This window comes from Rhinoderma darwinii, chromosome 2 (genome assembly GCF_050947455.1).
Source record: "Rhinoderma darwinii isolate aRhiDar2 chromosome 2, aRhiDar2.hap1, whole genome shotgun sequence".
NCBI classification, from domain to species: domain Eukaryota; kingdom Metazoa; phylum Chordata; class Amphibia; order Anura; family Rhinodermatidae; genus Rhinoderma; species Rhinoderma darwinii.
The window spans coordinates 357,303,317-357,321,092 of NC_134688.1; the positions used below are offsets into that span (position 1 = coordinate 357,303,317).

The 17,776-nt window shown below is 42.9% G+C and overlaps 1 protein-coding gene across 2 annotated transcripts in view; it reads left to right on the forward strand.

The window, feature by feature from the left end:
* The window catches only part of AMPD1 (adenosine monophosphate deaminase 1), a 58,330-nt gene that overhangs the window by 23,098 nt on the left and 17,456 nt on the right, over positions 1-17,776 (forward strand). For both annotated transcript variants that reach the window (XM_075850724.1, XM_075850723.1), the window contains exons 5-9: positions 1,304-1,523; positions 3,541-3,670; positions 7,081-7,275; positions 12,714-12,845; positions 14,340-14,503. In XM_075850724.1, coding sequence (XP_075706839.1) covers positions 1,304-1,523; positions 3,541-3,670; positions 7,081-7,275; positions 12,714-12,845; positions 14,340-14,503 — 841 coding nt within the window. The remainder of the gene's footprint in view (positions 1-1,303; positions 1,524-3,540; positions 3,671-7,080; positions 7,276-12,713; positions 12,846-14,339; positions 14,504-17,776) is intronic.

The following is a 17,776-nucleotide window of genomic DNA, read 5'->3' on the forward strand; positions in this document are numbered from 1 at the left end:
ACAGGGGCCTGGGCATAGGGGGTCAAAGATGGTGTATCCCCCAGATCGTCTCTCCTCCCCGGCTGCTGGATCGTGGGCCGTTGAGGTTTAGGTGCAGGCCAAATCTGTAGGGCCATTTGTGCTGAGGGCTGTGACATTGGTGGTTCAAGCAGGTGTACTGGGGCCTCTGACTGAGCTGATGCTCCTCGTGGCCTGGCCTCCATTGCTCCTGGGATAGGGGACCCCCTTCCCTGCTGTTCACAGGACGAGGTGGAGGACAGCTTAGGGGAGCTGGGAGGGTGAACTTTAGCCATCCGGCTATTCAGCTTACCCTGTACGTGGGGCACTGTCTCCTCTCCCTGCTCGGACATCTCCCCTTCCTTCTGACACGAGGCTGTCCAAGATGGCTGCGGCTGAGGGAGCGGCGTGGCTTGCCGCCGAAGAAAGTAGCCGTCGATCGTTGGTGGAGCGGCGGCGACCTGGTGCTGTGCTGCAGGGGTGAGTCTAGACCCTTGGGGTCTTTTTTTCCCCATATGAGGCACCTTTCCCCGCTGTAGGCTGCTGGATCTGCGTGGCAGGGCGCGGAGCTCTCAGTTTATGCGACCGGCGCCATCGACTGCTGGCCACGCCCCCCTTGGCATACATTTGGCAGATGAAAACCCAATGGGTACATCACAGTATATATTTAAATACACAGATTGCATCATGGTTGAGGTTTTAAAAAAGGCACAGTTCAATTCCATGGTTTTTCCTTTTGAAATCAATGGGCAAAACCACAGCAAAAATGCCACGTAAAGGGAATGCAATGGCTTAAACGAAAAAACCAGAGCATGCTATAAAAACTGTGTGGATGTCAGCCTCACTGTCTAAATGGGATTTCATAAAATCCCATTTGCTACAACTGGTCCTTCAGTCTTCATTATGGGATCACTGTCAATTGGGAAGTAGAAGCAGTATACTGTACTTTTTTTTTTTTTTACATGTGTTTTTTTGTTATGGTAAATTCTAAATAAACTTACATAATAATTCCAGTGTGGACACTGCCAACACTTTCTGTTTATTTGCTTTACTTTTTGAAAACCAAAATGGATCATGAGGATTACAATTCTGATGCAACCTGTCAAAATTACATACCTGAAAAACAATGTGACTGTGAATCTATCCTGACCCCCATAGTAATGCCCCTCTAATCCCTTTCTACCTTCTTGGGTTAGTACACATGGGAACACCAGTATCTGTATCTCCATCATGGGATTGCTTGAGTCACAATTTTCTAATTGTAATAACTAGTATAAATGTAATGGAATTTTTTTTCTCTATACAGTCTTTACTTCTCGAGCTAATAAAGGAGAGGACCCTTTTAGGATGGATAATCTACCTGCTGATCTTGGATACAAACTACAGGTCAAAGATGGTGTGGTTTTTGTCTATCCAGATGATGATGCTCAGGCAAAAGGCAAACCAATGGATCTTAACTACCCAGATATCCACGTCTTTGTAGATGATATGAACTTCTTAATAACGCTTATTTCTCAGGGACCTGTGTAAGTACAACCAGCCTATCATTTTAATTATAAAATTAAAATAACAATACGTACTCATGCCAGTTGCTCCCTATTCATATCGGACCAAACATTCCACAATGTCATTGTATGCAATGATAAAAGTCTGTTTACCTGCAGCCACCACTAGGGGGAGCTCACTGTTTATTAATGTAGACAGCTACAAAGACAGCTTTAAAGGGAATGTGTTGCTAGCAAAAAATTATTATTTTTTTTTAGTTAAACAATTAGTGTGTAGGTGATTAAACATTGTTCTAATTTTTTTTATTTTTTTCACGAGTCAGGAAATATTATAAATTAGATTCTAATTTATAATATTTCCCAGCACTGGTCACTAGATGGAACAATTCCCAAAATTGCAGCATTGCATGTGGTAAAGCAACCACATTGCTTTATGCTGCAAAATTGGAAAAAAATCCCTCGCTCTAGTGAGCTCTCAGAATCCCCCCCTCCTTTATCCTGGCTAGTGCCGGGAGAAACGAGGGGATTGAACGGTCAAACCTCCTACCCTGTGTGTCGCCATTTTTTGAGCTAACACACAGTGTAGAAGGTTTACATACACTAGTAAACACACACTGAAACACGAACATACATAGAAATCACTTACCTGCTCCTGCCGCCGCCGCTCCCTCCGGTCCGTCCGCTGCCGCTGCTCCAAGTGCACAAGTCCGGAAGCCGCGACCGGAAGTAGTAATCTTACTGTCCGGCCGCGACTTCCGGTCTACAGGAAAATGGCGCCGGACGGCGCTCAGTTCAACTTGGACTGTTTGGGAGCGGCGCATGCGCCGTTCCCACACAGACGGCGTACACCATAGTGGATGGAACGGGCCCCGTTCGCATTCACTATGGGACTGTAGCTGCCGTATTCCATGTCTATATGTGTCGTTAATCGACACATACAGAAATGGAAAAAAAAATGGCAGCCCCCATAGGGAAGAAAAAGTAAAAAAATAAAAAAAAGTAACACACAAACACACAAATAAATACAAAAGTTTTTAATAAAACACTAACATCAAACTGATATAAAAACATTTTTTTTGGTGACACTGTTCCTTTAATGACGGCTGTATAAATTCAGTGAGCTCCACCTAGTGGTAGCTGACGGGAGACAGAATTGTATTATATAAATGGACCTTTCAGCTTACCTTGTATATAAGAATGGGGATTGTTTGGAAAAGTAAAATCCATGGAGGCTCCACCAAGCAACTTACAAGACTTAAAGAATCTGCTGCAAACATCTTGGTGCCAGAAACTACAGGACACCTTCAGAGGTCTTGTGGAGTTCATGTCTCAGCAGGTCAGTGCTGTTTTGGCAGCACAAGGGGAGCTAAACAATATTAGCCAGGTGGTCTTAATAAAATGACTGAACGTTTTATAAATATATATACATATATATATATATATATATATATATACATATATTTATTTATACCAGCCCACACACACTTTAGAGAGGTTTTCCCGTCTTGGACCTTTATGGCACATCCACAGGATATGGCATAAATGTTCGATAGATGCGGGCTCCTCCTCACCTGCATCTATATCTAGAACGGGGCCCCCTGACCCAAGTCCTACCTTGTCCCGCTCCTGCTGCTCTCCCTTCACTGTCTGATGGGCTTGTCAAGAGAATGGAAATAGCCATACTCGCCATGCTTCTCTGTTTACGTAATACCCATTCGCTTCTGCGGGAGTTATGGAAACTGCATAGCTCAGCGAGATCTGCTGTTTCCATACTCCCGACCATCTCGGCACTCAGAGCAATGGGAGTAGGAAAAGGTCAGACAGGGGTCAGGGGGCCCTATTCTAGAGATAGGTGTCGGTCCTAGAAATAAGATATGCAGATTTGCCATAAATGCCTAAGATGGGAAAACCCCTTTAGGTTTCTATCGTAGTTTTTTTTTACTTTGTTCCCCTTTTTGAGGGCAGGGCCCATTCTGAGTTTTGAGAACAAACCCTATGGGACCCCGAGCTTACAATCTAGGTATTTTTATGTTTGCAGTAAGACATATACCCATCGGCGCCTGAAGTTTCTGTCATCCAAATATAAGGTCCATGAAATGCTCAACGAGCTGGAAGAACTAAAAGAGCTGAAAAACAACCCACATCGAGATTTTTACAACTGCAGAAAGGTAACATATAGTCTCTATGTTTACAGGGCCTTTCCAAAGTGTCTCGCATATCGCACCGTATACTCCCTACCAGCTCTGAACCAGTTTTTCCAGAGGAGGATAAGGTCTGATATACAGCATTCTATGTAGAATGCTGCATTTATTTTTCAAATGAAGATTTGACATAGTACTAAATGTTATATACCATTGTATGAAAATACAGCAGTATGCTTGCCTCAATAGCAATGGCATTACCACCATATTTGTTCCCCAGCCAGTCACTGGTTTGATCTGATAGTAAAGCAATCACACAATTGTCACCCTATACTTTGATGACATCAGTTGCAGTGAATGGAACAAGGAGCAGACCACAACTTACAGTATGTTGCGGCTTTATCCCAGGTTGGATTTGGCTGAATTAAAGGTATCAGTTCTAGAATAACGTCTACACAGCCCATACTAGGCAAACTATCAGCAGATTTGGCTTCCAATACTATCTCTACGCTGATGTCACCCAATTATATACCACTACATGTGACATCACCCCCCGATCTAATACAAAACACCAGTGATTGTCTGTCCGCTGTCTCTAACATCATGTCCTCTCTCTATCTGAAACGGAATCTTTCTAAAACTGAGCTCCTTGTGTTCCCACATCTACTAACCTACCTAAACCTGATGTCTCCATCTCAGTGTGTGGCACTACCATAACTCCTAGGCAGCACGCCCGCTGTCTTGGGGTTATTTTTGACTCAGATCTTTCCTTTACTTCACACATTCAATCACTTGCACACTCCTGCCACCTCCACCTCAAAAACTTTTCTAGAATCCGTCCTTTTCTAACTGTGGAAATAGCCAAAACTCTCATTGTCGCTCTGAGTCACTCTCGTCTTGACTACTGTAACTCATTACCAGGGGTGTAACTAGGAAAGACTGGGCCCCATAGCAAACTTTTGACTGGGGCCCCCCTCCCCTGGGTGTCACACAACCCCCCCTTGTAGATAGTGCCTTTTTTACAGCCCCCCCTGTAGATAACGCTATACAGTCCCCCCTGTAGAAAACGCCAAACAGCGCCCCCCCCTGTAGACTGTATGGCGTTATCTACAGGGGGGACTGTATGGCGTTATCTACAGAGGGGGACTGTATGGCGTTATCTACAGGGGGACTGTATGGCGTTATCTACAGGGGGACTGTATGACGTTATCTACAGGGGGACTGTATGGCGTTATCTACAGGGGGACTGTATGGCGTTATCTACAAGGGGACTGTATGACGTTATCTACAGAGGGGGCTGTATGGCGCTAACGCCATACAGCCCCCCCTGTAGGGAACGCCATACAGCCCCCCCTGTAGGGAATGCCATACAGCCCCCCCTGTAGGGAACGCCATACAGCCCCCTGTAGGGAACGCCATACAGCCCCCCCTGTAGGGAACGCCATACAGCCCCCCCCTGTAGGGAACGCCATACAGCCCCCCCTGTAGGGAACGCCATACAGCGCCCCCCCTGTAGGGAATGCCATACAGCGCCCCCCTTCAGGGAACGCCATACAGCGCCCCCCCTTGCAGGGAACGCCATACAGCGCCCCCCCCCCCTGCAGGGAACGCCATACAGCGCCCCCCTTGCAGGGAACGCCATACAGCGCCCCCCCCTTGCAGGGAACGCCATACAGCGCCCCCCCTTGCAGGGAACGCCATACAGCGCCCCCCCCTGCAGGGAAAGCCATACAGTGCCCCCCCCCTGCAGGGAACACCATACAGCGCCCCCCCTTGCAGGGAACGCCATACAGCGCCCCCCCTGCAGGGAAACGCCATACAGCGCCCCCCCCTGCAGAGAACGCCATACAGCACCCCCCTGCAGGGAACGCCATACAGCCCCCCCCCCCCAAAAAAATGTGACCTATAGTGTGTCCTACAAATAACATGCATCCCCTATCCACAGGATAGGGGATACATGTGTTGATCGCTGGCATTGATAGGGAGAACGGGGGACTGAAGGTCCCCTGAAGTTCTCCATGACTAACCTCGGACTTCCGGCATCTGCGCAGCTCAATAAAAATGAAAGGAGCACTGGTCACGCACGCGCACAAGCGCGACCGCCGCTCCATTCATTTCTGTGGAGCTGCCAACACAGACCCCGGGAGTCCGAGGTTTGTGAGGGAGAACTTCAGGGGACTTTCAGTCACCCGTTCTCCCTATCGCTGCCAGCGATCACACATGTATCCCCTATCCTGTGGATATCCTTTTGTTTAATGGCAGAGCGGGGAGATATCTCACTGCTCTGCCGTAGTGTTCAGTGGCGTCCCGCTGTAGCAGCCATAGCGGCTGCAAGCGGAGCCTGCGGCCATGGTGGGGGCCCGTGCCGGCGGGCGACACGGGCCCCCTCATGCCGCGGGCCCCGTAGCAGTCTCTACGGCTGCTACGGCGGTAGTTACGCCACTGCTCATTACCAATCGGTTTTCCCCTCACTAAACTCTCCCCTCTCCAATCTAGAAGCAGCTACACTCATCTTTCTAACCTACTGCTATGTATGCCAATGGCTGTACCCTGCGCCATGCACTACATTGTTTGCCAATTCATTTTAGAATACAATTTAAACTTATTACTCTCACCCACATAACTTTCTACAGTGCTTCTTAACCTTACATCTCCTCTGTCTACCACCCTACCCATGCTTTACATTCTGCCAACAACCTTAGATTTACATCATCCCTAATCTGAACCTTCCATTCGGTCTCCAAGATTTTTCTCGTGCTGCCCCAGTCCTCTGGAATGCACTACCCCAGACAATCAGATTAGTTCCAAACATTCACAGCGGCCTGAAAACACATGTTTTTAGGAAGTCCTAGAACATTTCCTAATTTGACTACTTTCCCTTTTAACATCGCCTCTACTTTTTCCTTTGTAGCCAATGACTTCAGAAATATCCCTCACACTAATGTACTTCATAGTTCTGTCTGCAGAAGCACTGTCTGGGTGACTGGCTCACGCAGCTCTTTATGTCTTCACAATTTTGTTCAAAAGATGGCTGGACCATTGTACATATCAAGCACTTTTACCTCTTGTGCCACCCTATTTCCTTTTAGATAGTAAGCTCTTGCGAGCAGGGCCCTCACTCCTCTTGTTTTACTGTACTTATCACTCTGTAATGTCAGATTTTCTTTGTACATGTGCCCTCTGAATGGCAAAAGCGTTGCGGAATATGTAGGCGTTATATATATAACAAAGAATATTATTATAATGTCTGTCACTCAATACTATATAAATAATATGTGTGGCTCCTATCAATTTATTCCAACTCACAGAAACTACTAATACAATGACTTATGTTTGAAATAAAGTTAAAGACTTTATTCATATATCATTGTGAACAGAAATGAGACAATTTTTAACTACTGGCTTCTCACTAAATATGCTGATGTTTATTTTTTAAGGTTGATACTCATATACATGCTGCAGCCTGCATGAACCAAAAACACCTTCTCCGCTTCATCAAGAAATCTTACAGAGTGGATTCAGAACGTGTGGTATATAACGCCAAGGACAAAGAGTTCACCCTAAAGCAAGTGTTCGAAAAGCTGAAGCTTCACCCTTATGACCTGACAGTAGATTCTCTAGATGTCCATGCAGTAAGTGTCTCAGTCCTTATTTTCAACATTTGTATGTTTGTGCCAACGAGTGTAAAGTTACAAATAAATTCTGACACCATCCCTTAAACGTTATCTATGTGGCTGTGACCATATCGTCCCTGTGTGACTTCAGCATGATATATCGGACTGAGGTTGGGAGTAATATGTTGCTACATTTTAGAATTTTTCTACAAATTTGTTTGTATACTTTTTCTACTTGACCATTATCAATTGGCAGTCCGCATTTGTTGTTATAATGTATGGGCCTGCAGATGAGTCTAGCCACAGTAAATATTGATCAAGCTATACATTGCTAGACATTGATAGGGCTATAGCAGGGTCTTTCCAGGGTTGGGGTGGAGGTCCGGGTTGCTCTTCTCAGGGCGGTAGCTCTGATTAGAAAGGGTAACACTAGGGTTAATTAGTGTTACTGGGTAGATATGCCTTAAGTATTGTCCATTTTTTATTATACTACTATTAACCCCTTGATGACCAGCCTATTTTAAACCTTAATGACCAAGCCATTTTTTACGTTTTTCCATCGTCGCATTCCAAGAGCTATAACCTTTTTATTTTGGCGTCGACATAGCTGTATAAGGTCTTGTTTTTTGTGGGACAAGTTGTATTTTTTAATAGCACCATTTTGGGGCACATATTATTTATTGATTAACTTTTATTAACTTTTTTTGGGGGGGAATAGAAAAAAACCTGACATTTCGCCACTCTTTTTCGCGTCTTAAATCTACGCCGTTTACCATGTGATATAAATAACACAATAACTTCATTCAGCGGGTTGTTACGATTGCAACGATACCAAATTTGTATAGTTTTTGTATGTTTTACTACTTTTACACAGTAAAAACGCTTTTCGCTTTTTTTTCAAAATTATTTGTTTTTGTGTCTACATATTTGAAGAGCCGTAACGTTTGTTTTTTTTCGCCGATGCGGTTGTATGAGGGCTTTTTTTTTGCGGGAAGACTTGTAGTTTTTATTGGTACCATTTTGGAGTAGATGCGACTTTTTGATCACTTTTTATCACGTTTTTTTAAAGTCAGGATTCACAGAAAACAGCAATTTTTCCATAGTTTTTTGTTACATTTTTTACGGCGTTCACCGTGCAGGTTAAATAATGTAATAGATTTATAGTCGGGGTCGTTACGGACGCGGCGATACCAAATATGTGTAACTTTTTTACTTTATTTTGTTTTTTTAATAGTAAAGCATTTTGTAAGGGGAAAAGCTTGGTTTTTAATTTTTTTTTCACATTTTTTTTAAATTAACTTTATTAAACTTTTTTTTTACTTTTTTACTAGTCCCACTAGGGGACTTTAATAGGCGATTCTCCGATCGCTATTATAATACACTGCAATACTTTTTGTATTGCAGTCTATTACTGCCTGTCAGTTTAAAACGGGCAGGCATCTGCTAGGTCATGCCTCCGGCATGATCTAGCAGGCATTCACCACAGGCAGACCTGGGGGCCTTTATTAGGCCCTCGGCTGCCATCTGAGACACAGAGACTCGGTGATCTTATCGCCGGGTGTCAGTGGGATGAGAGGGAGCTCCCTCCCTCTCTCCAAAACCACTCAGATGCGGTGCACACTATTGTGCACCGCATCTGAGGGGTTAAACGGGTGAGATCGATACTTATATCGATCTCACACGGCAGAGCAGGGACGCCCCTAGCCCTCAGCTGCCTCTGGCAGCTGAGAGCAGGGAGATTTGACGACTCCCTGCTCTGTTTACTTTATCCTGATGCAGTGCCGTAAAAAGGCATATGCATCAGAATAAAGCCCGTTAGTGACCGCCAATACGCCTTTTCAAGGTTACGTTTTAGTAATATCGTTTTACTGGGGAAAAGTTGCCCCTGTAAGTTTTACTTACTTGTGAATCGTACCAGCATATTACTATGGGTTCCCAAGCACTTCACCTTTTGGGCCTGTGATTTTGACGTACAGTGCATTCGGAAAGTCTTCAGACCCTTTTTTCACATTTTGTTATGTTGAGGACTTGTGCTAAAATAAACAAAAAATTCAAGTTCTTGCCCATCATTCTGCACTCAATAGCCCATAATGACAAAGTGAAAACAGAATATTATATTTTGTTTGCAAATTTATTAAAAATGAAAAACTCTAATTTCGTATTCAGACCTTTTGCTATGACACTTAAAATTTAGCTCTGGGGCCTCCCATTTCTCTAGATTATCTTTGAAATGCTTCTACACCTTGATTGGAGTCCAGCTGTAGTAAATTAATTTGATTGGGCATGATTTGGAAAGACACACCCCTGACTATATGAGGTCTCACAGCTGACAATGTATATCAGAGCAAAAACCAAGTCACGAGGTGGAAAGAACTGCCTCTAGAGCTCAGTGACAGGATTGTGTGGAGGCACAGATCTTGAGAAGGGTACAAGAAAAAATTCTGCTGCACTGAAAGTTCCCAAGAGCACAGTGGCCTCCATAATTCTTAAATGGAAGAAGTTTGGAACAACCAGGATTCTTCCTAGAGCTGGTTGCCTTACCAAATTAAGTAATCAGGGGAGAAGGGTCTTGGTAAGAGAGGTGACCGAGAACCCAATGGTCACTCTGGCTGAGCTCCAATGATCCAGTGTGCAGATGGAAGAAGCTTGCAGAAGGTCAACCATCACTGCAGCACTCCGCCAATCTGGGCTTTATGGCAGAGTGGCCAGAAAGAGGAATCTCCTCAGTAAAAGACACACAAAAGCCCACCTGGAGTTTGCAAAAGAGCACCTAAAGGACTCTTAGACTGTGTGAAACCAAGATTACATTTTTTGGACTCAATTCTAAGTGTCATGTCTTGAGGAAACCAGTTACTGCTCATCACCTGCCCAATACAATCCCTACAGTGAAGCCTGGTCGTGGCAGAATCATGCTGTGGGGGTGTTTTTCAGCGGCTGGGACAGGGAGACTTGGCAGGGTTGAGGGAAAGATGAATTGTGCAAAGTAAATAGATATTCTTTATTTTTATTTAGTTTTATATTTATATTTTAAATAAAAAAAGAAAGAAAGAGATATTCTTAATGAAAGCCTTATCCAGAGTGCTCTGGACCTCAGACTGGGCCAAAGGCTCACCTTCCAACATGACAATGACCCTAAGCACACAGCCAAGACAACACAGGAGTGGCTTAGGGAGAACTCTGTGGATGTCCTTGAGTGGCCCAGCCAGAGACCTGACTTGAACCCAAACGAACATCTCTGAGGAGACCTGAAAATATCTGTCCACTGACAGTCCCCACCTCCTGGTGTGCAAACCTTGTGGCATTATGCCCAAGAAGAATGGAGGCTGTTATCGCTGCCAAAGGTGCTTCAAGTACAGGGTCTGAATACTTATGTCAATGCAATATTTTAGTTTTCCCTTTTCAATAAATTAGCGAAGATTACTAACATTCTAGTTTCACTTTTTATTATGGGGTATTGAGTGCAGAATAATGGGGGAAAACCTGAATTTTAATTTTAGCACAAGGCGTCAACATAACAAAATATCAAAAAAGCTGAAAGGGTTTGAAGACTTTCTGGATGCATTGTATCAACTTATTAACATCCCATAAGGCTGGGTTCACACGACCTATTTTCAGGCGTAATGGAGGCGTTTTACGCCTCGAATTACGCCTGAAAATACGGCTCCAATATGTCAGCAAACATCTGCCCATTCATTTCAATGGGTTTGCCGATGTACTGTGCCGACGACCTGTAATTTTATGCGTCACTGCCAAAAGACGGCGCGTAAAATAACAGCCTCGTCAAAGAAGTGCAGGACACTTCTTGGGACGTAATTGCAGCCGTTTTTCATTGAATCCAATGAAGAACAGCACCAAATTACATCGGTAATGGACGCCTCGCAAAACGCTAGTACATGCAATTACGTCTGAAATTCAGGAGCCGTTTTCTCCTGAAAACAGCTCCGTAATTTCAGACGTAAATGCAGTTATTGTGTGCACATACCCTTAAAGTTTTATTATAGCTGAACAAGCGTACTATGTATCTACATATAAAAATCAAGAACGGTAAAAGACAGATAGTGAACATTACAAAATAGCCTCAGGTAACAGGTGGTGAATGGGGACTAAATTGTGAAAACTGCTTGGCCCCAATTTTTTGGGTACTCAGAGTGGTTGTCAGTTCCTTTTCAATCACAGAAGTGAACAGGAATGGAAATCTCTTAGAGACAGTGCCTTGCCATATTGCTTCATGGTCCAATAATAGACAATATTTAGGGTAATCAATACATTTTTTTAGTGGGCCTCATGATCATCTATATACAATATCGCAAATGTAGCTATGACACTAGGAGTCCCTGCCTCACTGCGGGAAAACGGTCCCGTACTGTAATCATGTTTTCAGTACGGGACAGTTTTCCAGCAGTGAGGCAGGGACTCCTAGTGTCATAGCTACATTTGCGATATTGTTCGGTCCGTGATATACGGACTGTATGTCGGACCGAACATTCTCATGTGAATCCGGCCTTACAGGTGTAAAATGTATGTCTTAAAGGGGTTTTCCAGTACTTTAATATTTAATTGGGTTGTGTATCCGACTCCCACCGATCAGCTGAATGATGGGGGTGTGGGACTCCAGCAAGCGCAGGGGCACCTTCATTGTTTAGTCAGGGGTTGTGGCAGTGCGTGGTACTGCAGCTCAGTCACAAGCACAGCCACAACTGTATGCACAGCGCTGTGCCTGTGTAAAATATGAAGGGGATACAGTGCTCTCCGGAACTCTGTGGTGCCTTCATTCTGCTTATCAGCAGGGGTGCCAGAAGTCGGGCCCCACCGATCAAATATTGATGACCTATCAATATTAAAGTCCCAGAAAACCGTTTTAAATGAGTTATCTCAAAATCAACATTTATCACCTATCCACAGAATAGGTGATAAATGTCTAATCGCTAGGTGATTCTCCGCTGGGACCACCATTGACCACTAGAATATGGTCCCAACCCCTCCTCCTTCCCCACTGCACCCCCTTCAGTGAGGAGCTTGAATGGAGCGGTGCTCAAGCGGGAGCTGTGCCGCTGCATTCAATGTCTATGAAGCTTATGGAAACAGCCGAGAGCTGTAATCAGCTGTCTCCAACAGTCCCTTAGACTTCAAACAGAGTGGCACCGCGCATGCTAATCCACTACTCCATTTTAAGTTCTCCTCACTGTGGTCATGTGATCAATGGGGGTCCCAGGGGTGGGGCCGCCATCAATCACCTTTCCTGTGGATAGGTGATAATTGTTTATCTTGAGATAACCCCTTTAAGTGAAAGCAGTAGTATTGTGACCATTATATGTGTATAATAGTCTATCTTTCTTATATATGGAACATGTGATTTGAGGTGTGCTTTGGAGAAGTTTCTTGATCAGCACCTTCCACTACATGTAGAGTATATTTCTGTTAACTTTATAAATAACCTTACTTTACATCTTCTTCAGGGAAGACAAACTTTCCAACGCTTCGACAAGTTTAATGCTAAATACAACCCAGTTGGTGCCAGCGAATTGCGAGACCTGTACATGAAAACTGAAAACTTTATTGATGGTGAATATTTTGCCACTATCATTAAGGTAAGGGCCTCTGGAGAAATAAGGTCTTGACAAATCAAGACATCCTATGACTACTTGGGGCACCAAATGAACATTTGCCCTAAGGAATATCATGTATTATGCTAACAGTTTCATAGTAAATATGGTTAAAAAAAAGACATCATGTTCATCACCTTCCACCAGGGAAAAGGGGGAGGAAAGCAAAACAGGAATCATACCAATCTTGTTGACCCATATGATATATGATTTTGCACATTTTTGCAGCTATATATATATATATATATATATATATATATATATATATATATATAAATATATATCGCAAATCCCGGTCCAATCATGGATCTTATGACCCAAACTAATAGCATCATAGCGATCTACGGTCAGTTCTAGTTATTAGACCCGCGGTAATGCCAGGATTTGCTCCAGTTTTAGACTTGTCAGAAACCGGCCTAACCTCATACTTAACAGATTAGTTCTAAAAAGCTCATATATAACTTCGGTCAACCAGGTTTGCTATGATTCTCAGAGAAGAAGCAGGAATTTTCATTACAACAAACATGGTCTGTGAGGTTTTATGGCCTGGAAATAATATATTAGTTTCTAGGCAGTACCCGGGATGTTAAGGTTCTGCTGTCTTGGTGCAAGATACCACAATACTCTTTCAGAGGTCTTGTCCATGCCTCGACAAGTGGGACCTACACAATCTTAGGCAGGCGTTTTTAATGGCATGGCTAATGCGTATATAACAGACAATACTATTAAAAGCCGGACAGAAAGTTTAGTTGTAATATTTGGCACGAAAAGCAAAGTTTTTGAAATTTTAGCATTTTTTACACACATATATAGTCCACAGACTTGGCCAATCAAGTAGCAGTCTTACAATTATATGTTTATCTTCTATGCTACTGATGTGCTGACCCTCAGTCAATGTAGAGTAACTTCAGATTATTATTTTTTGTCATTTCTATATTTGTTAAGGTGTGTCGTTAATAGATTTTTTTTTTTACAATTATTTTATTGATTATTAGAGCCAAGTAGTTTCATCAGATAAAGTTTTAAATGGAAAAATATGAGTTAACAAAGGTATTGTCAATTTTTTTTCCATTTTCAAATACCCTCTTAGGGCATTCTGAGTTATCAGAGAAAGGGTTCATTGTTCAGGACCTGCATCAATTAGCCGTAACAGAGAGCACCTACAAAGGGCATATTTATTTCTCTCTCGTTTTGGGGGGCCCGACACACCCGTGTATTACATGGATGGCAATGCAATGCATAATTTTTCCTGTGGTGAATTAAACACTTGTTGCTGGTTCCCCTGCAGATTACATGCAATTTCTGAGGGTCCCAGCAGTTGAACAACCAGTGATCAACTTATTTATGGGGTACTGCAAAAAGCGATTGCAAAAAGTGAACAGACCCTTTATGTTTGGATCGAAATAACGAAAAAAATAATATACCAGTTACTCCAGTTATATCTAGCTATGTCATATACGCATATCTTATTGATAACAGGAAGTGGGATCAGACTTGGAAGATGCAAGGTATCAGTATGCTGAGCCTCGCTTGTCAATCTATGGACGTTCTCCTGACGAGTGGCCTAAACTGGCTTATTGGTTCAACAAGCACAGGGTTTACAGTCCCAACATGAAATTTATGATCCAAGTTCCAAGAATATAGTAAGTATTGCGTCGGATAACCTGAATGTGCATGACCAGACAAAGTAGAGTTAGCTGCCCTAAATAGTTTCCTCCCACACCAGAAGTAAAATATATCTGTGTTGTTAAGTTAAAAGGAAGAAGTGATAAATGGGCATTTAATTATAAAGTCAAATTATAAAATAGTAAAAGAAAGGATATATGTGAGGTGGGTAAGAAATACATTGTTTACATGTTTATCTGATATGTAAAATGTATTAACAGGTAATTAACTCTCTATATATGTTCCGATATGAACTAGAGGCTGTATTTTAAACTTTGCTCCTCACATATATATGTCCAATAAACATCCACCTAAGGGCTCATTCAGACGAGCGTGTATCTCGTCCATGTGACCGCGATTTAAAAAAACGTCCTTCACACGGACTGTTGTTTGAATGGAGCGTGTGAAGGGTCTGCAAAAAAATAGATGTCCTATTTTCCTGTGTGTCACGCATCCCTTCATAGACTCTAGTCTATGGAGGATTAGTGACAATGCGTCCCACACGGGTGCACCTTGGACGTGATAAACTGCAGTTTTTCACGTCTGACGTTAGCTACGCTCGTTTAAATGTAGCCTTAGTATCTGCCTGCAAATACTATTTTCATGATCTCACCTTAGGTTCCTATCTGGGACCATGTTTAACTTTGACAAGAATGGCAAATTCAATCACCTCTTATCTGGGTGCATGTTTTGCCTGGCTAGGATCTCCATTAACCCCATTAAAGATGCTCTGTCACCGCATTATAAGTGCCCTATCTTCTACATAATGTGATCGGCGCTGTAATGTAGATTACAGCAGTGTTTTTATGTAGAAAAACTATCAATTTTGACGGAGTTATGACCTATTTTAGATTTATGCTAATGACTTTCTTAATGCCCAACTGGAAGTTTTTTAGCTTTTGACCAAGTGGGCGTTGTAAAGAGAAGTGTATATTGCAGACCAATCAGCGTCATACACTTCTCTCCATTCATACGCAGCACATAGTGATCTTGCTAGATCATGCTGTGCTGTCACTTACTCACACATTAAGGTTACTGAAGTGTCTTGAGAGGGAATAGACATCGCTTCCAGCAATGTCTATTCACAAAACCGACACTTCTGTAACGTTAGTGTGGGACTTAATGACAGCAAGCGTGATCTTGCGAGATCATACTGTAAGCTGTGATTTACAGCGTGATCTCGCGAGATCACGCTTGCTGTCATTAACTCCCACACAAACGTTACCGAAGTGTCGGTATTGTGAATAGACATCGCGTCCTGGCTGGAAGCGATGTCTATTCCCTCTCAAGACACTTCAGTAACGTTAATGTGTGAGTAAGTGACAGCACATCGTGATCGAGCAAGATCAAGATGTGCTGAGTACATGAATGGAGAGAAGTGTATGACGCTGATTGGTCAGCGTCATACACTTCTGTTTACAACGCTCACTTGGTCAAAAGCTAAAAAACTCCCAGTTGGGCATTAAGAAAGTCATTAGCATAAATCTAAAATAGGTTATAACTTGGTCAAAATTGATCGTTTTTCTAAATAGAAAACACTGCTGTAATCTACATTACAGCGCCGATCACATTATGTAGGAGATAGGCCACTTATAATGTGGTGACAGAGTCTCTTTAACTTCTCTTTGGTATAACTGGCTGGTAATCTTTATTGTAGTCCATAAAATGTCTACCTCTAGCTCTCACTTTTTAGCCCCTTGGTAAAGGACACCAGAAAACCTGTGTAAGAATTCACAAGGTAGGTCACTGAGATACTGCATGGCCTATACCTACTCATGTGCAGAACATGCAGGATTAAATGCAATTCTGTATGGAATTGATCTTTCCTGAGCTATTGGTCAGTCGTATACGATTTTAAATACAGTAAAACCCTGTTAATCCAGAAATCATTGGTAAAGGATTCCTGCTATCAACAGCCGACAAATCCTCAATGGTGGAATACCTGGAAATCATTTTGAGTGTCCAGTATTTTCATGTTTGAAAGCGTGTGGATCACCAATTGTATATGTCACCATAATATGCTGCCCTATTTAAAGGAAGAATATTATCATGACAGGCCCGTCTCTATTATAAGACCAAACTGCACAATTTTTTTTTGTGCCATTTGATAATAGCCGCTGAGAAAGAACACAGCGGCTGTCAATCAATGGTGAGGGGGTAGGGGTAGCGCTCGATAACTAAGTCTGCTTTATAATATTTATTATTTATTAGCGGCTATTAAATAAACAGCGTTTTGAGCTAATAGCCAAGCAGATCTGTTATTACAATATTCTGCCTTTAAAGGGGTATTCCCAGAATTGACAATTATCACCTATCCACAGGATAGGTGATAATTGCCTGAACCCCATATTCCCCCTTTACTGCTTGACCACAGTGAAGAGGACATTGAATGGAGTGGCAGTCGAGCATGCGCATTGACGCTCCAAAAAAAGTCTATGGGACTTCCACTCCATTCAAGTTCCTCCTCACTGCAGAGGGTGCACTGAGGAGGATCTAGGGGGTTGGAACCTCGTTCCTGCAATCAGACAAATATCACCTATCCTGTGGATAGGGGATAATTGTTGATTCTAGAAGAACCCCTTTAAATAGAGCAGCATATTATGGCAACACATCTGCTTTAAATAATTTAAACTTCAAATATTCAATAGTTAAAAAAAATCAGATAATCTGGGAACATAATGGTTCCATATGCAGAGGCATATCTAGGCTTTCCTTTACTTATGGCAAAGAGGCTGTTTGCTGCCCTGGCACTGTATTTAAATACCCTGGCCAATGCAGAGTGACTTTTGGCAATCCCCATCCATAGCACCCACACCCCGAGGCACATGCCCCACCCGCCCCAGTTGCTATACCCTTGCCTTTATGTTCTATATCATCAGTGTTACACTTTATGAGTGTTTACAAATTATTTGCGTGTGACTTCCCAGAATGAAGAATTTACCAAAACTATCTATTGTTCTGGTAAGACTTAGATCTTGAAGGTCTGAATCATAAAGTGAGTCATTCAACTCAGAAGGCCTCCCAGACATGAGCCTATGTGCAGATGGAACAATTGTCAATAGATTAACAACTTCCATTCTGTGAGATTATAAATAGGGCAGCAGGTTGACTACCATGAACAATTAGGGTGGGTACAGGGAAAGGTTATTATTTCAGCAGAGAAAGCAGGGGGTGGCATGTAAATACCTGATGAAGATGTGGTAAATGCCCCTTTCCCTCCATTAAAGGTTGTCAAACTACATCCATTTCCA